Genomic DNA, 22,952 nt, shown 5'->3' with positions numbered 1-22,952 from the left:
TCGAGCCCCTGTTAGGATGTTTTTCCCTCGAGCCCCTGTTAGGATGTTTTTCCCTCGAGCCCCTGTTAGGATGTTTTTCCCTCGGACCCCTGTTAGGATGTTTTTCCCTCGGACCCCTGTTAGGATGTTTTTCCCTCGGACCCCTGTTAGGATGTTTTTCCCTCGGACCCCTGTTAGGATGTTTTTCCCTCGGACCCCTGTTAGGATGTTTTTCCCTCGGACCCCTGTTAGGATGTTTTTCCCTCGGACCCCTGTTAGGATGTTTTTCCCTCAGACCCCTGTTAGGATGTTTTTCCCTCAGACCCCTGTTAGGATGTTTTTCCCTCGCACCCCTGTTAGGATGTTTTTCCCTCAGACCCCTGTTAGGATGTTTTTCCCTCGGACCCCTGTTAGGATGTTTTTCCCTCGGACCCCTGTTAGGATGTTTTTCCCTCGGACCCTCTGTGTTAGGATGTTTTTCCCTCGGACCCCTGTTAGGATGTTTTTCCCTCAGACCCTTGTTAGGATGTTTTTCCCTCGCACCCCTGTTAGGATGTTTTTCCCTCGCACCCCTGTTAGGATGTTTTTCCCTCGCACCCCTGTTAGGATGTTTTTCCCTCGCACCCCTGTTAGGATGTTTTTCCCTCGCACCCCTGTTAGGATGTTTTTCCCTCGCACCCCTGTTAGGATGTTTTTCCCTCGGACCCCTGTTAGGATGTTTTTCCCTCGGACCCCTGTTAGGATGTTTTTCCCTCGCACCCCTGTTAGGATGTTTTTCCCTCGCACCCCTGTTAGGATGTTTTTCCCTCGCACCCCTGTTAGGATGTTTTTCCCTCGCACCCCTGTTAGGATGTTTTTCCCTCGGACCCCTGTTAGGATGTTTTTCCCTCGGACCCCTGTTAGGATGTTTTTCCCTCAGACCCCCTGTTAGGATGTTTTTCCCTCGGACCCTGTTAGGATGTTTTTCCCTCAGACCAGTGTCTTTTCTCCAGTGTGTACCGTACCTCATCGCCATGGGAACGGACCCCGAGCCCAGTATGAGAAACAAAGCGGACCAGCAGTTGGTGGAGATCGACAAGAAGTACACCGGATTCATTCACGTGAGTCCATCCTCTAAATGGTAGCACACCTCAAACGTTTAACCATTTATCCTCCAACTCCTCCCATACAGTTCGAAGGTGGTCAACCCTGCGTCTTGAACCCCTCACCGGGTGACCAAAGGATGCGTCATATATGGCTCCCTATATAGTGCACGACTTTTGACCAAGAGCCCTATTGTCCTTGGTTTTATGTTGTGCACTATATAGGGGATAGGGTGCCGTTTGGGCCTGGTGTTATCAGCTTTAGCTGACGACGCGTCTCCCCTCTACAGATGAAGGCAGTGGCTGGGATGAAGATGTCCTACCAGGTGCAGCAGGCCATCATGGCGTCCCGCAAGAGCATCATCCGAGGCTTCCGGCATGACGAGACCACCTCGGCCCTCTGCGCCCACCTCTTCTCCATGGTCCGAGGGAACCGGCAGCACCGGCGAGCCTTCCTCATCTCCCTGCTCAACCTGTTTGACGACAGCTCCGTGAGTCTCCTCATCCCAACCCCACCTCTTTATCAATCCACTATTTGCTTGCTAGTTAGATTTATGTTGATGTTTTATTACGGCGTTGGCCAGGTCTCCCTTCTGATAGGCTTCCTGTGTAAATAAAGGTTAAGGAAAATTACTATTGTTTTAAGTCAAATGTTATTTGTCACGTGCAGAATACAACGGGTGTAGACATTACAGAGAAATTCTTGCTTACAAGCCCTTAACCAACGATGCCGAGTTAGATTTGAATTAAAATAGGAACACGAAGAATAAAATACACAAGAATGGAGCTATATACAGGGAGTACCAGATCAACGTGGAGCTATATACAGGAAGTACCACATCAATGTGGAGCTACATACAGGCTATTTGAGGTAGATATGTACATAAAGGCAGGGTAAAGTGACTAGGCATCAGGATAGATAAGAGTAGGATTAAAGAAAAGAGTAGCGGCAGCATATGAGTGTGAACGTGTGTGTTGTTGGTATGTGTGTTGTCCGGTGTGCGCGTTTGACTGATGGTTTGTGTATCTTGTGCCTCTACAGAAGACTGACGTGAACATGCTGCTGTTCATAGCCGACAACCTGGCCTGTTTCCCCTACCAGAGCCAGGAGGAACCCCTCTTCATTATGCACCACATAGACATCACACTGTCTGTGTCCGGCAGCAACCTGCTGCAGACCTTCAAAGAGGTCAGGCGCACACACACACACACACACACACACACACACACACACACACACACACACACACACACACAAACCTTTGCGCTCTTAACTAGGCTGGACAATAGAACTAGTCAAAATTCACCCAAGGCTGAAAATGGCAGAAGAACGTTGGCTAAGCTGGAACACTAGCCCATAGCAAAGGAATGGAATGGAACGTTCGCAGAGCATGTTTTGACTGGAGTGATGCTTAAAATTCAATTTAGCCTAAATGGCACCAAAAAATGTGTCCTTTTTTATTTTACAATTAAAATCTGTTCTTAGGATGGAACTGAAAAATAACTTGTGTTGAAAGTAATCTTCCCCACCTCGATGGTGCAAAGTGTGCTTATGTCTGCATAATGAGGAAGTAGGGAAAAAATGGCAACTTCTGACTATTTCTGGTCTAGCGTTTGATGACAACGGAATACACTGTCCAGCCTTACATAATTAGAAAGAGGAGATTCTCATGATTAAAATGCTATCAAGTGTAAAAAAAAATCTATACTCATATACACATTGCGAGATATTTGGCGAAATACAGACGTGCCTATATTTCCCGATAGGAAATAATGGGACAACCATTGTTCCATGAGTAGTTTTTTATTGTTTAATAGAATGTTTAGAAGGCAAGTTGGTGCCACGCTGCTCAATAGAACTAATGGGAGCTGGCAGGGTGAATAATTCCCTAAAATAAGGCCTGTTTTTTCGTGATTACTTCAAGACTACGACAGGCAGCTAGGACATATGGTAATATTATGGAACTGGGCTCCACGGCGGATGCAATTACCTAGTTTTTATCAGATAAAGCATTGTTAATGTAATGTATCCAGCCCATCTTAACATGATCAAATATACTTGTGAAGACACACACACACACAGTACCCATTTTAGAATTCACACAAATAGACAATTTGCTGACAGATTCCCTGCTCTCATTCTCTCCCCAGTCTCTGTTGAAGGAGCCGCGGCGCCGCGAGCCCAAAGTTAAAAAGGAGCGCCAGTCAAAGAACGGCTCTGGCGGGGAGGAGGACGAGGAGACCTGTGACTCCCCTAGGAGCGATGAAAACTCAAACCCTGATGATGATGATGAGGTGGTGCGGCGGCCTAAGAAGTCCAGGAGGCCGGTGGCTGTGGAGGAACCCAGCTCTGAGTCGGATTTAGACCTGGAAGACCTGGACGTGGAAGATGTGGACCGGGTGATGCGGCGACTGCCTGAGAACTCCACGCCGCTCCTGGACTTTGCCAACGCCTCGCAGGGCATCCTGCTGCTCCTCGTGCTCAAACAGCACCTCAAGAACCTTTACAGCTTCTCAGACAGGTGTATATAACGTAACATATAAAACCAATTACAAGTGCCTCACATGACATCCCTACTAAGGTTTATAGGTAGACGTGGGTTCAACTACTATTCTAAATCCTTTCAAATACTCCTGTTAGGCTAAAGCAAATGATTTTTAGTAGTATTTGAACCCAGTTCCAAATGCTCAATCTCGGAGTGCAAAATCTCTTAAATGAATTGATTGTCAACTGGCTATGACAAACCCCTTTTGAACTCCCCTTGATCACTTATTTGATTGATTTGATGTGGCTATAGACTTCAGATAATTAATGTACAATGGATAACTCACTCACTTTCTCCTTGTCTGCAGCAAAATCCAGAAGTACTCACCGACTGAGTCGGCCAAAGTGTACGACAAGGCGGTGAACAGGAAGACCAACGTCCACTTCAAGCCCCGACAGACCATCGACTTCCTGTCCAACAACTGGGCCAACGTGGTGTTCACTCACGATATCAAGACGAGGATAGTCAAGCAGTACCTGGATGTGAGTGTTAGGCTTTGGCACCACCTGCATGTCCCAAACACGGACAGAGTTCTACTGCCTCTACTTTGTAGCTAGTCATTTTCAGGTCCCTTTTCAACATTTTCAAGTCTTCACTACTTTTGTAGCATGAATTTATGAATCGGAAGAAAATGTGGATGGATGTTACAAAAAAAACGTGCACATGGAATGACCCGATAATCCTCTGCCTCTCTTGTCCCACTAGTTCAAAACCCTGATGGAACACTTGGACCCAGATGAGGAGGACGAGGAGGGCGAGGCAGCACAGGCCAGCACCAACATCCGGAACAAAGCCATAAACGCACTGCTTGGAGGGGCCGGCCACGGGCATCTTGCACCAGTAGAGTACGATGAGGATGACGAGAGTGACGAAGATGAGAGAAACCCTGGGGTGAGACCCACAGCCAAGCTTTCCCTTTACCAGCCTTTACCACTAAATACATACAGTGCCTTCAGAAAGGATTCACACCACTTGACTTATTCCACATTTTGTTGTTACTGCTTGAATTTAAAATGGAGTAAATTGAGATTTATTTTTTGTCACTGGCCTTCACACAATACCCCATAATGTCAGTGATACGTTTTTAGAAATGTTTACAAATTAAAAGCGAAAAGCTGAAATGTCTTTTAGTCGATAAGTATTCAACCCCTTTGTTAAGGCAAGCCTAAATAGTACACCATTTGAACATAGTGAAGTTAATAATTACACTACAAAGATACAGGCGTCCTACCAAACACGGTTGCCGGAGAGGAAAGAAAATGCTCAGGTGTTTCACCATGAGTTTAGAACAGTTAGTTTAAATGGCTGCGATAGGACAACACAGAGTGGATCAACAACGTTGTAGTTACTCCACAATACAAACTTAATTGAGAGTGAAAAGAAGGAAGCCTGCACACAATAACACATTTTTCATTGTGTTTGCACCAAGGAACTAAAGTAATACTGCAAAAAATGTGGCAAAGAAATTAGCTTTATGTGCTGAATACAAAGTGTTATGTTTGGGGCAAATCAATACAACACATCACTGAGGACCACTCTCCATATTTTCAAGGATGGTGGTGGCTGCATCATGTTATGGTTATGCTTGTAATTGTTAAGGCCATGGAGTTTTTCAGAATAAATTAACTGAATGGAGCTACTAGCACAGGCAATATCCTAGAGGAAAACCTGGTTTAGTCTACTTTCCACCAGACACTGGGAGATTAATTCACCTTTCAGCAGGACAATAACCTAAAACACAAGGCCAAATATACACTGGAGTTGCTTACCAAGAAGACGGTGAATGTTCCTGAGTGGCCTAGTTACAATTTTTACTTAAATATGCTTGAAAATCTATGGCAAGACCTGAAAATGGTTGTCTAGCAATGATCGACAACCAATTTGACAGAGGTTGAAGAATTCTGAAAATAATAATGGGCAAATGTTGCACAATCCAGGTGTGGAAAGCTCTTAGAGACTTACAGCTGTAATCGCTGCCAAAGGTGATTCTAACATGTATTGACTCTGGGTTGAATACTTATCTAATCAAGATATATTAGTGTTATTTTTATGAATGTTTTACAAAAGTTAGAATTTTCCTTCTACTTTAACAGTATTTGGTATATATCGTTGACAAAAGACGGTTAAATTTAAAATGAATTCAACCCTCACTTTGTAACAACAAAATGTGCAAAAAGTCAAGGGGTGTGAATGCTTTCTGAAGGCACTGTAAAGCGTCCAAGATGCACTAAAGCATACTGTTTAATAGCCTAATCTTGGAATTTGGTATCTTTAATCCCTAGATTAATATTTATAGCTCTGCAACCCAGCCCGAATAAACTCCTGTATGTACCCAGGCTAGAGCTCGAATGTAACCGCCTATTCTCTTCTCTCCTCAGTCCTCTCGGCGGGCGAGACGTTCAGGGGACCCCGGGAACCTCAACGAGAGTGTGGACTCTATGGACGTCATCGCCATCCATTGCCCCAAGCACAAGGACCGTCCGCAGCTCGCCCGGGTCATCCAGAAGATCAGCACAGGCTACAGCGTGCACTGGATGTCCGGCTCCTACTCTGGCCCCTGGGCCGACGCCAAGAAACGGGACGGACGCAAAACGGTGCCTTGGGTGGACACTATTAAGGAGTCTGACATCATTTACAAAAAAATCGCCTTGACCAGTAACCACAAACTGAGTAACAAAGTGGCGCAGACTTTACGGTCACTGTACGCTGCCAAGGAGGGGACTTCCAGTTAATGAACCCTGCATTGAACCAACACCCCCTATTTCTACGATCACATCCACCCACCCACCGCCAAACCAGAGGGAATGTTACTAAAACATTGTTGGAGGCTCCTTCGCTGTTGTGCAGCAGAACCTAGTTGTTTCATTTCTACTCCCACTGTATTATAGGTTTAACACAGAAAACTACAAATGTTTATATCTCAGAAAAAAAACATCTGTAAAGAAAAAAAAATAGAATAAAATCTTACGTGAATGTTGGAAATTAGTCCTTTTGATGGTCTTATTAAAGTGTTTTTTGAATTTAAACTAGTACCCGGTGGCTTTCTTTAGCTTAGATATTCTCTGAGATCTGATTTTTGTTTACTTTTAATTGTCCATGCTGTTAAATGGCAGAGTCTTCTGGGTATAATTTATTATATTTCAAGCCACGCATGCAGTATCTGTGGGCTACTTGCAGGATGATATTTTGTAAAGGTAGATTTTGTTGTATAAGGTCACCCTAGTTGTAAGAGAACAATGGGATCCTAGTCCTTATGGTGGAACAAATACTGCAATAAATTTTCTACTTCTCTTTGTCACTTGTCTTGTTAGTGTTAAATACTTAATTGTTTGAAAACGAAACATATGCTCATTTATTGTGTGCCGCTTGGAACCCTTAAAACGTAGCAAATCGCTTTGAACTTGAACGCAAGTCCCATCTGACCCATTGCGCTTTCCGTCGAAAGTCATGTCGTCACTAGTGTCCGTTGTGTTTAGATTTTTTGGCGGATTTTTTGACTCGTTAGCCACCTACGTAGAAGCAAAATTTTCTAAACGGATTATTTTACTTTTATAGAAAATGGAAAGGTACGTATTTATTTGAAAGACGTCTCAATAGGTTGTTGCATCTAATTTATAGCTAGTAATAATTATTTGTAATGCCTCAGGCGAATTCTGACAGATTACCTAGCTAACGTTAGCTAGTTTGCTAAATTAGCTTATGCTTTACAAGTCTAGTAAGTACGTTAATTGTATATTTCGCCAGTGGAAAGCCATTCGTTGAACAATATAGCTAGCTAACGTTATATCACAGGAAATAAATTAAGTATTTTCATGTGAAAGTGTCATGGTGTACATTTGCCCCACGAATGTCGACTGATGTTGCTTTACGTTTTTGAGAACGTTAGGGTGACCACATTAAAAATACCCAAATGCGAGACAACAGGAGGATTTTGCGGGACAGTGTAGTTTTAATGTCACATGCACAAGTACAGTGAAATGCTTTTATTGTAAACTCTAACACCAACAATGCAGTAAGAAGTAACTATGTAATACACCAAGTTGTCTTAAACACGGATATTGTTATCTAATAAATAAAAAAATAGGCCATTGCATCACTGTCAAGCGTGAATGATGATTATTCACGTTTTAGCAGCGGAATGTCCAAACTGCGTCTGCATGCTCGTCATTTGATCTCAGTTTCATGAGAATTTGTATTTTCTTGAATTACAGTTTCTTGAGCAGATAGTGTTAAACTACACTGAACAAAACTTGCAAAGATTGAACTGAGTTACAGTTAATATGTAACCTTTATTTAACAAGGTAGGCTAGTTGAGAACAAGTTCTCATTTACAACTGCAACCTGGCTAAGATAAGGCAAAGCAGTGCGACACAAACAACAACAGAGTTACACGGAATAAACAAACATACAGTCAATAATACAATAGAAAAAGTATATATACAGTGTGCGCAAATGAGGAAGGTAAGGCAATAAATAGGCTATAGTGGTGAAATATTTACAATATAGCAATTCAACACTGGAGTGATAGATGTGCAGAAGATGAGTGTGCAAGTAGAGATACTGGGGTGCAAAGGAGCAAAATAAATAACAGTATGGGGATGGGATAGTTGGATGGGCTATTTACAGATGGGCTATGTACAAGTGCAGTGATCTGTGAGCTGCTCTGACAGCTGGTGCTTAAAGTTAGTGAGGGAGACAATAGTCTCCAGCTTCAGTGATTTTTGCAGTTCGTTCCAGTCATTGGCAGCAGAGAACTGGAAGGAAAGGCGGCCAAAGGAGGAATTGGCTTTGGGGGTGACCAGTGAAATATACCTGCTGAGCGCATGCTATGGGTGGGTGCTGCTATGGTGACCAGTGAGCTGAGATAAGGCGTGGCTTTACCTAGCAGAGATAGATGAGCTGGAGCCAGTGGGTTTGGCGACGAATATGAAGCGAGGGCCAGCCAACGAGAGCATACAGGTCGTAGTATATGGGGCTTTGGTGCCAAAACGGATGGCACTGTGATAGACTGCATCCAATTTGCTGAGTAGAGTGTTTGAGGCTGTTTTGTAAATGACATCGCCGAAGTCAAGGATCGGTAGGATGGTCAGTTTTACGAGGGTATGTTTGGCAGCATGAGTGAAGGATGCTTTGTTTCGAAATAGGAAGCCTTTTCTAGATTTAATTTTGGATTGGAGTGTGAGTCTGGAAGGAGAGTTTACAGTCTAACCAGACACCTAGGTATTTGTAGTTGTCCACATATTCTAAGTCAGAACCGTCCAGAGTAGTGATGCTGGACGGGCGGGCAGGTGTGGGCAGCGATCGGTTGAAGAGCATGCATTTAAGAGCAGTTGGAGGCCACAGAAGGAGAGTTGTATGGCATTGAAGCTCGTCTGAAGATTAGTTAACACAGTGTCGAAAGTATACAGAATGGTGTCGTCTGCGTAGAGGTGGATCAGAGAATCACCAGCAGCAAGAGCGACATCATTGATGTGTACAGAGAAGAGAGTCGGCCCGAGAATTGAACCCTGTGGCACCCCCATAGAGACTGCCAGAGGTCCGGACAACAGGCCCACTGTTTTGACACACTGAACTCTGTCTGAGAAGTAGTTGGTGAACCAGGCGAGGCAGTCATTTGAGAAACCAAGGCTGTTGAGTCTGCCGATAAGAATGTGGTGATTGACAGAGTCGAAAGCCTTGGCCAGGTCAATGAATACAGCTGCACAGTATTGTCAAATCAAATTTATTTATATAGCCCTTCTTACATCAGCTGATATCTCAAAGTGCTGTACAGAAACCCAGCCTAAAACCCCAAACAGCAAGCAATGCAGGTGTAGAAGCACGGTGGCTAGGAAAAACTCCCTAGAAAGGCCAAAACCTAGGAAGAAACCTAGAGAGGAACCAAGCTATGAGGGGTGGCCAGTCCTCTTCTGGCTGTGCCGGATGGAGATTATAACAGAACATGGCCAAGATGTTCAAATGTTCATAAATGACCAGCATGGTCAAATAATTCTAATCACAGTAGTTGTCAAGGGTGCAACAGATCAGCACCTCAGGAGTAAATGTCAGTTGGCTTTTCATAGCCGATTATTGAGAGTATCTCTACCGCTCCTGCTGTCTCTAGAGAGTCGAAAACAGCAGGTCTGGGACAGGTGGCACGTCCGGTGAACAGGTCAGGGTTCCATAGCCGCAGGCAGAACAGTTGAAACTGGAGCAGCAGCATGGCCAGGTGGACTGGGGACAGCAAGGAGTCATCATGCCAGGTAGTCTTGAGGCATGGTCCTAGGGCTCAGGTCCTCCGAGAGAGAGAAAGAAAGAGAGAATTAGAGAGAGCATACTTAAATTCACATAGGACACCGGATAAGACAGGAGAAATACTCCAGATATAACAGACTGACCCTAGCCCCCCGAAACATAAACTACTGCAGCATAAATAATGGAAGCTGAGACAGGAGGGGTCAGGAGACACTGGCCCCATCCGATGATACCCCCAGACAGGGCCAAACAGGCCTTCTCTTACCGATGGCTGTTATGATATCGTTTAGGACCTTGTGCAGGGGGGGGTGCAGGGTTAGCCAGGTGGAAAGCATGGCCAGCTGTAGAAAAATGCTGATTGAAATTCTCAATTATCGTGGATTTGATATGAATAGGACATTAATGTTTGGTTGCGGGACAAAGGGCCAAAATGCCTGACTGTCCCGCACAATCCGGGACTATGTCTCCTTAGTGAGTGGGCGAGCCCCACTTCCTGCTAGTATGCCCATCTTTCATTGTTCATATGAAGGCATTTGCAGTTAGCTGACTGGTTTGGGAAACATTTGCTATCCTATTTAAACATTAACTGACCTGGCTATCCATGTATAGCCTACATGTATTTAGCTGGCTATGTCTTCATTCTTTCACCAGATCCAGGATGAACCGAGCATCCAGCAGTAGGCTCTCTGAGCTCCCTCAAAGAGTTGAAAGCAACAGAATGAGCATGGTTTATGCAACACCGCAGAGGTTAGTGTTCAAACCAACGTCAATGGAAGTTGCTTTAACTGCCTGTCATAAATATGGGATATGTATTTGCTAATAAAATGAGCATATCAATATTTGTTCACAGCAAACAATCCTTCGGAAAGTTGAACATTCCTAAACCCCAGTCTGTCACATCCGAGAGAAGAACCAGCTTTTTTGGTAGTCGGTAAGTCCCTACACTGCAGAAAATACCATTATACACCTAGTTCTCTATCACTGTCACCATGTGAGACAAAGACTATTCCTGTTAGTGAATCCATATGATTGGGAGCCATTTCACACTGCCAAGTTCAGTGGTTCCCAACTCCAGTCCTCTAGTCCCTCTGACAATACATGTTTTTATTGTAGCTCTGGACATGTTCACAATGCAGGCCTTATTGCTAAAAATCTGATGAACTCTTTTCAGGACCAGTGGGGCTGGCATGGCTCGCAACAGCGCCTTTGGTGCCTTTGGAGGTGCAGAGAAGATGAAGGATCCCCGTCCCTTACACGATAAGGCCTATGTTCAGCAGTGCATCAGACAGTTGTGTGAGGTATGGATTCCTAATATACACAGATTTCTAAAACAGAATCTCACTGAACTTTTAAGTCTTTCAAGACCGTCCTGAATATTTATAAAGTATCTCAGAGTAGGAGTGCTGCTCTAGGATCAGTTGTCACTTTTACATCCTCATGAATAAGATTCTATGAACTGGGGGGGTCTGGTCCTAGATCAGCACTCCTTCACAAAGACACATCATTTCCCTCGTTCTCCTCTAGTTTCTGTCAGAGAAGGGCTTTCCGGGTTCAATGTCAGTCAAGTCTCTCCAGTCGCCCTCCACCAAGGAGTTCCTAAAGATCTTTGAGTTCATCTACTGCCTCCTGGACCCCACTTTCCAGATGCCCACCTCCAAGGTGGAGGAAGAGGTCCCCAGGATTCTCAAAGACTTGGGGTAAATAGTGGTTAGTGTTGGGCCAGTAATCGAAAGGTTGCTGGATTGAATCCCTGAGCTGACAAGGTAAAAAAAACAAAAAAACATCTGTCGTTTTGCCCCTGAACAAGGCAGTTAACCCACTGTTCCCCAGTAGGCCGTCGTTGTAAATAAACATTTGTTCTTAACTGACTTGCCTAGATAAATAAAGGTTACATAGATAAAAAAAAAAAATGAGCTCATTCTGCCGTACATGTTAAAAATGGTCTGTGTCCCAAATGGCATCTCTATTGGCCCTGGCCAAAGGTAGTGCCCTATATAGAGAATATGGTGCTATTTGGGACCCAGATGTGATCATTTGCTGTTTGCATCTGGGTTTTGTACGCTAGCCCGTTCCTCATTCTAGGATACTGACTGTATATTTCTGATGGCAGGTATCCATTTGTTCTCTCCAAAAGTTCCATGTACTCTGTGGGGGCACCACATACGTGGCCACAGGTCTTGGGGGCTGTTGTCTGGCTCATCGATACTGTGAAGGTGTGTATTAGTACAGCAGAATACTACCTAATCTCTAAACTCATTAATAACATTAACTGTCTAAATGAAGGTTTGAATAATGAGAGATTTATAAAAACATCTTTTATAAGGATCCCCATTAGCCGACGCAAATGGCGACCACTAGTCTTACTGGGCTTCGACATAACAAAATCCTTTACAATTTACATATTTAAAAACATTAACATGTATTGTGTGAGCATCTATTAGTTACACTTGTCAATACATGAACAAAAAAGATAGGTCACATGGGGCAGAGGCCTTGTGCCGTGAAGTTACTTTATTAGTTTTTTTGAAACCAGGTTTGTTGTTCACTTGCGCCATATAAGATGGACGGTAGTTCCATGCAATCGTGGCTCTGTATAATACTGTATGTTTCCTTGAATTTATTTTCCTTGAATTTGTTCTGGTTGTTTTGCAGATCTTTTGCAGTATGAGTGATCAGGACCTGCTCTTTGCTGATTTCTCTGACGGAAGCACTGAGATTGAGGACGGGGTTGAGTTCAACAAGGTACAGAGCCAACTTACAACAAAACCAATTAGGATGTTAGGCCTCTATTTGACCCTGCACGCTCCCCTTCGTTTCTAGCTCTTTCTGGACTACACTGCTGAAACCTACAACAAGTTCATGCAAGGAGCAGATACGTTTGATGAAGAGGATGCAGATTATCTTGCTAAACTAAGTAAGCAGTGATGACACACTCATTGTTTTTAATTGTGAGTTGTGCCTTTTCCTTCCAAATGAACATATACAAATAACCAGCAACAAGCGCATAAAAAGTCAACTTATATCTACAGAGAGACTTTACAACGTTGACGAAGGGCTTCTCGCATCCATGGAGGAGAAGTACAGGATGCTGAGTGATGAGGTTGAGCGACTGGAGAAAGAAAGCCAAACGGTTAGTCTTTTGAATCTAAGGACTGTATATACAGTGCATTCGGAAAATATTCAGACATCTTGACTTGTTCCACATTTTGTTATGTTACAGCCTAATTCTCAAATGTATAAAATATTTTCTCTCATCGACTTACACACAATACCCCATAATGACTAAGATGGTGTGTCGAGGCACAGATCTGGAGAAGCGTACCAAAAAATGTCTGCAGCATTGAAGGTCCCCAAGTGCACAGTGGCCTCCATCATTCTTAAATGGAAGACACAAAGACTCGAGCTGGCTGCCCGGCCAAACTGAGCAATCGGGGGAGAGGGGCCTTGGTCCAGAGTTCTTCTTTGGAGATGGGTGAACCTTCCAGAAGAACACTCATCTCTGCAGCACTCCACCAATCAGGCCTTTATGGTAGAGTGGCCAGATGGAAGCCACTCCTCAGTAAAAGGCACATGACAGCCCGCTTGGAGTTTGCCAAACGGCACCTAAATGACTCTGACCATGAGAAACAAGACTCTCTGGTCTGATGAAACCAAGATCTGAAATCTTTGCCCTGAATGCCAAGCGTCACGTCTGGAGGAAACCTGGCACTATCACTACGGTGAAGCATGGTGGTGGCAGCATCGTGCTGTGGGGATGTTTTTCAGCGGCAGGGACTGGGAGACTAGTCAGGATCGAGGGAAAGATGAACGGAGCAAAGTACAGAGAGATCCTTGCTGAAAACCTGCTCAGGACCTCAGACTGGGACGAAGGTTCACCTTCCAACAGGACAACAAGCACACAGCCAAGGCAACGCAGGAGTGGCTTCGGGCAACAAGTCTCTGAATATTGAGTGGCCCAGACAGAGCCCGGACTTGAACCCAATAGAACATCTCTGGAGAGACCTGAAAATAGCTGTGCTGTGATGCTCCCCATCCAACCTGACAGAGCTTGAGATGATCTACAGAGAAGAATAGGAGAAACTACCCAAATAGAGGTGTGCCAAGCTTGTAGCGTCATACCCAAGAAGACTCGAGGCTGTAATCACTGCCAAAGGTGCGTCAACAAAGTACTGAGAAAAGGGTCTTAATACTTATGTAAATGTGATATTTCAGTTTTTATTTTGCAAAAATTTGCTACAATTGATAAAAACGTGTTTGCTTTGTCATTACGGGGTATTGTGTGTAGATTGATGAGGGGGGAAAAACACAATTTAATCTATTTTTGAATGTAACAAATGTGGCAAAAGTCAAGTGGTCTGAATACTTTCCAGATGCACTGTATTTATAGATTTTTACATGTACTGCGACTGAATATTGTACACATCTCACCTAGTTTAAGCAGTCGATGAGCCGTAAAAGTGCCAATTACGTTTGAACAGAGCCATTTGATTCACTGTATTTGTAACCATTTTATTAACTTTGGAGCAGGACCGATTGATGGTCAAAAGAACGGAGAAAGTCAAACTTCAGACAGACCTGCAGAAGCTGCAGAGTTATCGCAGTAACCTGGAGTCTTTCAAAGCCAACCTGGAGAACAAAGCCTCTGGATTGGCCGAGGAGCTGGAAGCATCGGGTAAAAAACTATGACCAAACATTGCTACTCTCGTGGCTCGGCTGGTCTTGCGGTATTGATGCAGCCTCTAGGACACTTCTCTTTCTACATTGTCTGTATATGTGGTCTACTACCCTTTGACACATCATTTCTCTATCTGTCCCCACTTCATCCTCTCATTCCCTGTTTAAACAAAATCTGAAAATCCATTAAAATATACATTTAAAAAAAACGTTAACAAGCCCCCCGCTGCCTTTTTTTGTCCTGTGTAGGACTGCAAGTGGAGACCCTAAAACAGGAGGAGTCCCGGCTCCAACACATCTTGTCCACCCAGAAGTTCACTCCCGCAGACATTGAGAGGATCAACTGGGAGAAGAGGGAGCTGCAGCAGACCATCAACAGCCTGAGCAAGAGCCTGGAGCAGGCCGAGCAGCACATGTGGAATGAGGAGATCGCTCTGGCCAAGGCCAAGGAGACGGTAAGGAATAGGATGCTGGCCTGATACGTCTGCATTCTATACTCATCTGTCTGGTAAACAAAGGTTCAATAAGTATTTTTTTTTTTTAATGACTAGCTAGCTATGAGCCAGTGCTGAACCGTCTTCTCAGTCTTAACCACTGCTAATGATTTAGGCCGAAGTGAAGCTGGCCGAGTACCACAAGCTTGCCCGCAAACTGAAGCTCATCCCTGTGTCTGCCGAAAACGCGTGCGGCCACGACTTTGAGATCAGGACCTCCACAGAATACGGACCGTCCACCATGGTTCAATGCAGAACACAGATTCAAGTATGTCGATTTAGTTCTCATCGAACAATGGCTTTATTACAACAGGTGTGTGTTGTATCTGGACCTAATTCTGTGGCTTATTCTCTACAGCAACTACTGAGGAAACTGATCACTGATGTGGACGAGGAGTGTAGTCGACTGACAGACATGAAACTAAGCCTGGAGGAGTCCATAGAACAGGTACCGAGACATTTCACTGTGTTTCTTAGAAGTACGAAGGTTTTGTCCCATTTAAAAATAAATTTGAGCATGGATCTTTTTCTCTTTCAGGTGAATTCTAATATTTCAGATAAAGCGAATGACTTGAAACACCTGAGAGAGCAAATCCGTAGGCTCGACGAGCAGCTCGAACAAGACATGCAGGTGCGTTGTAATTTCAATATTACAAATATTTGAATATTGTATGCAGAAACCCATCTGAAATAATGTTACAGGCTAGTCATTTATAGGTCAGGAAGTGTTGTCTATGTGAATCATTGGTGTCATCCTTGGTCAATCCAAGGATTTCCTAGACAGCTCATTGTCTTATAAGGACCATAATGGAAATAACTTTTCTTGTTCTCCTCAAATCAAATTGTATTAGTCAGATGCGCCGAATACAACCGGTGTAGTCCTTACAGTGAAATGCTTGAAATTTACTTATGAGCCCCTAACCGACAGTGCAGTTTCAAAAAATCCAGATAAGAATAAGAGATAAAAGTAATTAAGAGGAGCAGTAAAAAATATCAATATATTTACAGGGGGGTGCCGGTACAGAGTCAATGTGCGGGGTCACCGGTTAGTTGAGGTAGTATGTACATGTATGTAGAGTTATTTAATGTGAATAGTCTGTGTAGCCATTTGACTAGATGTTCAGGAGTCTTATGACTTGGGGGTAGAAGCTGTCTAGAACCCTCTTGGACCTAGACTTGGCGCTCCGGTACTGCTTGCCGTGTGGTAGCAGAGAGAACAGTCTATGACTAGGATGGCTGGAGTCTTTGACAATTTTCAGGGCCTTCCTCTGACACCGCCTGGTATAGAGGTCCTGGATGGTAGGAAGCTTGGCCCCAGTGATGTACTGGGCCGTTCGCACTACCCTCTGTAGTGCCTTGTGGTCGGAAGCCGAGCAGTTGCCATACCAGGGAGTGATGCAACCAGTCAGGATGCTCTCGATGGTGCAGCTGTAGAACCTTTTGAGGATCTGAGGACCCATGCCAAACCTTTTCAATCTCCTGAAGGGGAATAGGCTTTGTCGTGCCCGCTTCACTACTGTCATGGTGTGGTTGGACCATGTTAGTTTGTTGGTGATGTGGACACCAAGGTACTTGATGCTCTCAACCTGCTCCACTGCAGCCCCGTCGATGAGAATGTGGGCGTGCTCGGTCCTCTTTTTCCTGTAGTCCACAATCATCTCCTTTGTTTTGATCACGTTGAGGGAGAGGTTGTTGTCCTGGCACCACACGGCCAGGTCTCTGACCTCCTCCCTCTAGGCTCTCGTCGTTGATCAGGCCTGCCACTGTTGTGTTATTGGCAAATGTAATGATGGTGTTGGAGTCGTGCCTGGCCGTGCAGTCATGAGTGAACAGCGAGTACAGGAGGGGGCTGAGCACGCACCCCTGAGGGGCCCCTGTGTTGAAGATCAGCGTGGCGGATGTGTTGTTACCTACCCTTACCACCTGAGGGTGGCCCGTCAGGAAGTCCAGGATCCAGTTGCAGAGGGAGGTGTTTAGTCCCAGAGTCCTTAGCTTATTGATGAGCTTTGAGGGCACTATGGTGTCGAATGCTGAGCTGTAGTCAATGAATAGCATTCTCACATAGGTGTTCCTTTTGTCCAGGTTGGAAAGGGCAGTGTGGAGTGCAATAGGGATTGCATCATCTGTGGATCTGTTGGGGCGGTATGCAAATTGGAGTGGGTCTAGGGTTTCTGGGATGATGGTTTTGACTTGAGCCATGACCAGCCTTTCAAAGCACATGGCTACAGTCGTGAGTGCTATGGGTCGGTAGTCATTTAGGCAGGTTTACCATAGTGTTCTTTGGCACAGCCACTATGGTGGTCTGCTTAAAACATGTTGGTATTACATACTCGGACAGGGAGAGGTTGAAAATGTAGTTGGTCAGCGCATGCTTGCAGTACACGTCCTGGTAATCCGTCTGGCCCTGCGGCCTTGTGAATGTTGACCTGTCTAAGGGTCTTACTCACATCGGCTGCGGAGAGTGTGATCACACTGTCTTCTGGTACAGCTGGTGCTCTGATGCATGTTATTATTTCAGTATTATTTGCCTCGAAGCGAGCATAGAAGTAGTTTAGCTCGCCTGGTAGGCTCATGTCACTGGGCAGCTCTCGGCTGTGCTTCCCTTTGTAGTCTGTAATGGTTTGCTGGCCCTGCCACATCCGACGAGCGTCAGAGCCGGTGTAGTAAGACTCGAGCTTGTATTGCCGCTTTGCCTGTTTGATGTTTAGTCTGAGGGCATAGCGGGATTTCTTATAAGTTTCCAAGTTAAGAGTCCCGCTCCTTGAAAGCGGCAGCTCTAGCCTTTAGCTCAGTGCGGATGCTGCCATTGTTTCTGGTTGGGGTATGTGTTAAGTTCATGTTTTAAGTATCCCTATATTTCTGTTATTACGGGGCTATCACTCAGTCAAGAGTGCGCATGCGCAGGAAGTTGAGTGGTTGTTGGACCTAGCCTCGAGTGTAATGGCTACTTGTAGTGTGTTCATATAGTAAACTTTGTTAAACTGGAACTTTGTCGTTGTGTCATTTCGAGTTAACATTGGTAGCAGAGGATGGCTTCTAACTACAACGTGCCACCTCGCTTCGACGAGAAGAGGTCGTACGAAAGTTGGAAAAATGAACTGGGAATCTGGATACGCGTTACTAATCTGGACGCGAAAAAGCAAGCACTTGCGGTGGTATTATCGCTCGAGGGAAGAGCGAGAGATACAGCACTGGAAATATCCGTTGAGGATTTGAACAAGGATGACGGTATGGGAACTTTGATCACAGCACTGGATTCTGTATTTCTCAAAGAAGAGAAAGACCGTGCCTACGAGGCATATTCAAACTTTGACAGTGTTACGAGAGATATTTCGGTTGCAATGGCAGACTACATCATTGATTTCGAACAGAGGTACAATAGAATGCGCAAGTACGACATGGTTCTCCCAGATGCAGTGTTAGGGTTCAAGTTGCTAGACACTGCTTGTCTAGATGGTAGGGAGAAACAGTTGGCTTTGACTGCTTGTACTGTGCTGACTTTTGCATCTATGAAGTCGGCACTAAAAAGAATATTTGGTGAGAAGACGTCTGTCGCGCCAATAACAGATGGAATGCAAGTGAGTGACGCAGCATATTACACCGAGCAGCACAGAAAAGGCGCCAACAAGTCACGTTCTCAAGACAACCAGAAGAGGGCGCCATTTCCCGGCACAAATCCACTGGACAAATATGGAAGGAGATCAAAATGTGCAATTTGTCAAAGCACTTACCATTGGGTTAAAGACTGTCCTCATAAAAATGAACAAGTTAAACTAACAGAGGAAAATGTAAACACAGAGATAGAGCAGTGTAACATTACACTGTTTTCAAATGAATCTGCTTTTGATACTGAGATTTTTATAGTTGAATCCTTAGGATCTGCTGTGATTGATACTGCATGTACACGGACAGTGTGTGGTGCAAAATGGCTTGATAGCTATGTCAGTGAACTAAATATGAAAGAAGTACAAAATATGATTGACACACCAAGCAACAGAGCTTTCAAATTTGGAGATGGGAGAATTGTCCATTCTACCAAGAGAGTTAAGATACCAGCAAAGATTGGTCAGACTAAGTGTCACATTGAAACAGAGGTGGTCCCTACAGATATCCCCTTACTATTAAGCAAAGCTTCCCTCAAGAAGGCAGGGGCTGTACTAGACATAAAAAATGACAAGGCAGTGATGTTTAAACAACCAGTGACTCTTGAACTTACTACCTCAGGCCACTATTGTGTAAACATTTTAGACAAAGACATCACACAGAGTCCATGCAAAAATGAGATTCTGACTGACGTAGAGAACATGAGCACTAAAGAAAAACACAAAGTATTGTTAAAGCTTTACAAACAGTTTGGACATGATACAGTTGACAGACTTCAGAAGTTACTCAGCAGTTCAGGGAACAATGATGATGAGAAGTACGAAACTGGAAACAAAGTGTACTACAAACGAGTTGACTGTCAAGAGTGGAAAGGACCGGGAGTAGTCATTGGTCAAGATGGTGTGGTGATATTTGTGAGGCACGGAGGCATGACTGTAAATGATCAACAAGATAGAGGGGCTGTTGCTGAGAATCAGTCTCCTAATGAAAATAACAAAAAGGACACAGTAACAGACACAAACCTACCAGATGTCGCATCCAATGATATGGACACCGAAACTGACACAGGAAATGGAGTAGAGACCTTCAACCATGCCACAGGTAATACTGTTGAGCGTTCAAATGAGGAAAACATTCAACAGCCACATGTGTTAAGAGAACATGGTTGTTCCAATCTGAAAACTGGACAAACTGTTAAATACACGGACAGAGAAAGTGGTATTCCACATACAGCAACCGTCATTGGACGAGCAGGAAAAGCAAAACACAAGAGCTGGTACAACTTGCAGTACTCTGAACCAGCTACACTTTCTGGTACAACAGGGTCAGCTGACCTGCCACTTGTAGATAATATCAGAATTGAACCAATGGAAAATCGAGAAAAACAGAATGACATTCAAAATGATGATGTACTTGAAACAAAGGACGTGTCATTTGACTCAGCTAAGCTAGATGAGCTCAGTAATTGGAGGAAAAATGGAGTGTTTGAGGAAGTCAAAGACATTGGCCAAAAGTGCGTCTCAAGGTGGGTGTGTACCCTTAAAGAATCCTTAACTGGAATAGTGCCCAAAGCACGTCTAGTGGCTAGAGGTTTTGAGGAGCTGGCTGCTAAAGAACTCCAAAAAGACTCACCGACATGCACCTCAGAGTCACTCAGATTGCTGATGTCAGTGATCTGCCAGAAAAAATGGAAACTTAATTCCATAGACATCAAATATGGATTTTTGCAGGGAACAGAGCTGTCAAGGGACATTCACATCCGACCTCCGCCTGAAGCTAAAAGCGAAGGAACACTGTGGAAACTAAAGAAGTGTGTGTATGGACTGGCAGATGGATCACTCTACTGGTACAACAAAGTCAAGGCAACAATGCTGAATACAGGTGGAAAAATGTCACAAGTGGATCCTGCAGTCTTCTATTGTCTTGATCAAGACTGCAATGTGACTGGAGTACTTGCCTGTCATGTTGATGACTTTATCTGGGGTGGCTCACAGACCTTTGCTTCAACTGTGATTCCACACCTCAAAGCTGTTTTCTAGGTTGGCCGTGAGGAGCATGATCATTTTTGTTATGTTGGCATAGAGTTTATTACAGTTGATGGAAAAATACTGATGCAACAGGAGAGCTATATCAAGAATCTTCAACCTATCCACATGGATTCTTCAAGAGCCGTACAAAGGAATTCCCCTCTGTGGAATTGAAGCTGGTCAATTGAGGTCAAAGATGGGACAAATTTTATGGGCTGCGAGACAGAGTAGACCTGGTTTGATGGTTGCAACTTGGCATCTAACACAAAACACGCCACTGTACAAACCATTCATGAGGCAAACAAAGTTGTTCGTAAACTGAAATCACAAAAAGTGACTTTAAAGTTTCAGCATGTTGGAAAAGATGACTCTTTGAAACTAGTTGTCTTCAGTGATGCTTCGCTAGGTTAACACTGGTGGGACAAAACGGCACTTTCTACCTGTAGTTTGTGTCACTGTCAACTACTCATTATTTGATGCTGTGAAGTCAATCAAGTCTGTCAGAGAAAAGACTTTGAGATTAGCAGCATCAAGGAACTTATACAAGCACAGAGAATCCAGCGGATTCTGTGGTCAACCACAAAGGAAAAGCTTGCTGACTGTCTGACTAAAAAAGGAGCATCCGGTCTTGTGCTCCTACAGGCTCTCGCTCCTACAGGCTCTCAGTAATGGAAAGTGGCAGCTTGAGTAATACAAATAAAAACTGTCACACAACCCATTTGTAATGGGGAATCTTGAATAATACTTGGACATTTAATTATGTTGTTGATGTTTTATTTGTCTTTAAAGAAAAGGGGGAGATTGTTAAGTTCATGTTTTAAGTATCCCTATATTTCTGTTATTACGGGGCTATCACTCAGTCAAGAGTGCGCATGCGCAGGAAGTTGAGTGGTTGTTGGACCTAGCCTGGAGTGTAATGGCTACTTGTAGTGTGTTCATATAGTAAACTTTGTTAAACTGGAACTTTGTCGTTGTGTCATTTCGAGTTAACAGTATGTACGTATGGTCACTGTGGGGACTACGTCATCGATGCACTTATTGATGAAGCCATTTATTTTAAATGTATTGTATCCACATCTGTGGTTAAATTGTGTTTTTTATCATTTAGAAAAATGACATCCCTCTCTCTGTGTGTGTGTGTGTGTGTGTGTGTGTGTGTGTGTGTGTGTGTGTGTGTGTGTGTGTGTGTGTGTGTGTGTGTGTGTGTGTGTGTGTGTGTGTGTGTGTTTAGGACATTGCCCATGAGGAGCAGAAGTGGTCTGCTGAGATGGAGTCTGTGGAGACCCACCGCAAGCTGCTGGAGAAGAAGGTGACCCTGGGCTATGACGAGTCTGTGGAGCAGCTGAAAGCTGCACAGCAACAGTGAGTAGTGGTCCTCCTACCAATTATTTTGGACCAAATCACAATGGTGAGAGCAACAGGGCTTAGTTTCAAGTTTTATTGTCACGGGCACAACTACAGTGAAATGCCTTTCTTTCCTGACTGACATTGCAGTAATCAATATCAGTAGTAAAATATTATACTAATGTAAAGTAGGGAAAAAACACACGAGAAGTAGAAACATGAATAACATGAGACAGTAAATAAGCTACTGTTTATATACAGGGTCAGTTCCAATACCATATTTACAAATGTGCAGAGATACAAGGGTTAGACTAGCGTCCTGTCCAGGGGGTCAAGCTGCCTCACGCTACAGAAACAGGAGATATGCTCCTGCCCTATGAGCCGTTCTTTCCCGAACAATGCTACTTTGTTTGCGTACGGTATGTTCTGGGCTTTACAATTATTTAACAACCTCATGAAGTTTGTTTTCATTGTTCATATCTAAAAATACACCCCCCACCACAGTATTTGTCTCTCTACTCCACAGGTACCATCTTGTCCTGCAAGAAACCAATGAGGAGCGGCGGACTGTGGTTAACAACCTTGCCAGTGTGTTAACCACGGCTGCCAACCACCTGTCCATTGTAGAGGTCAGTCTCCATCTTGCCCCAAACCTGTTGTTCACAAAGCCACTGACCTCGTGCACATCTCGCCTTTATTTAAATATTTATTTCATTCCTTGCCTTGATATTCCCTTTTACAATAACTTGATTTGACAATGACTGTCTTTCTGAGCCTGAATGTCACATTGTGATCATTTCCAGAAATTCTTAGAGGATCAACACAAGCGAGTAGACAGGGTGTACACGGACGCCTTCCGGGAGGACGAGGTGGACATTCAGAAGATGAAGGACATTATGGAGGGCTTTATCGCTAAAGTAAACAGCATGTAGTTCCGTGCTTCACTATAAAAGCTGACATGAGCTCTAA

At 44.1% G+C, this 22,952-nt stretch overlaps 2 protein-coding genes across 2 annotated transcripts in view; both read left to right on the top strand.

The window, feature by feature from the left end:
• Positions 1 to 6,905, top strand: part of nipbla (NIPBL cohesin loading factor a) — a 45,876-nt gene extending 38,971 nt beyond the window's left edge. The window contains exons 42-48 of the mRNA XM_038977925.1: positions 972 to 1,079; positions 1,352 to 1,552; positions 2,104 to 2,250; positions 3,213 to 3,583; positions 3,915 to 4,089; positions 4,313 to 4,498; positions 5,986 to 6,905. Of these exons, the coding sequence (XP_038833853.1) occupies positions 972 to 1,079; positions 1,352 to 1,552; positions 2,104 to 2,250; positions 3,213 to 3,583; positions 3,915 to 4,089; positions 4,313 to 4,498; positions 5,986 to 6,339 (1,542 nt within the window). The 3' untranslated portion in view covers positions 6,340 to 6,905. The remainder of the gene's footprint in view (positions 1 to 971; positions 1,080 to 1,351; positions 1,553 to 2,103; positions 2,251 to 3,212; positions 3,584 to 3,914; positions 4,090 to 4,312; positions 4,499 to 5,985) is intronic.
• A 171-nt stretch (positions 6,906 to 7,076) lies between these two features.
• On the top strand, positions 7,077 to 22,952 carry LOC120053629 (kinetochore protein NDC80 homolog). Its single transcript, XM_039000781.1, has 17 exons — positions 7,077 to 7,173; positions 10,493 to 10,588; positions 10,692 to 10,772; positions 11,013 to 11,139; positions 11,366 to 11,538; positions 11,952 to 12,054; positions 12,494 to 12,583; positions 12,662 to 12,755; positions 12,871 to 12,971; positions 14,369 to 14,513; positions 14,765 to 14,970; positions 15,125 to 15,277; positions 15,368 to 15,457; positions 15,548 to 15,640; positions 21,871 to 22,001; positions 22,510 to 22,612; positions 22,787 to 22,952. The coding sequence occupies exons 1-17, from the start codon at positions 7,166 to 7,168 to the stop codon at positions 22,913 to 22,915; spliced, it is 1,923 nt and encodes a 640-aa protein (XP_038856709.1). The 5' UTR covers positions 7,077 to 7,165; the 3' UTR covers positions 22,916 to 22,952.

This window comes from Salvelinus namaycush, chromosome 1, assembly GCF_016432855.1.
Source record: "Salvelinus namaycush isolate Seneca chromosome 1, SaNama_1.0, whole genome shotgun sequence".
NCBI lineage: Eukaryota > Metazoa > Chordata > Actinopteri > Salmoniformes > Salmonidae > Salvelinus > Salvelinus namaycush.
Note: the sequence above shows the minus strand (reverse complement) of the source record. Positions and strands in the feature narration are given on the sequence as shown.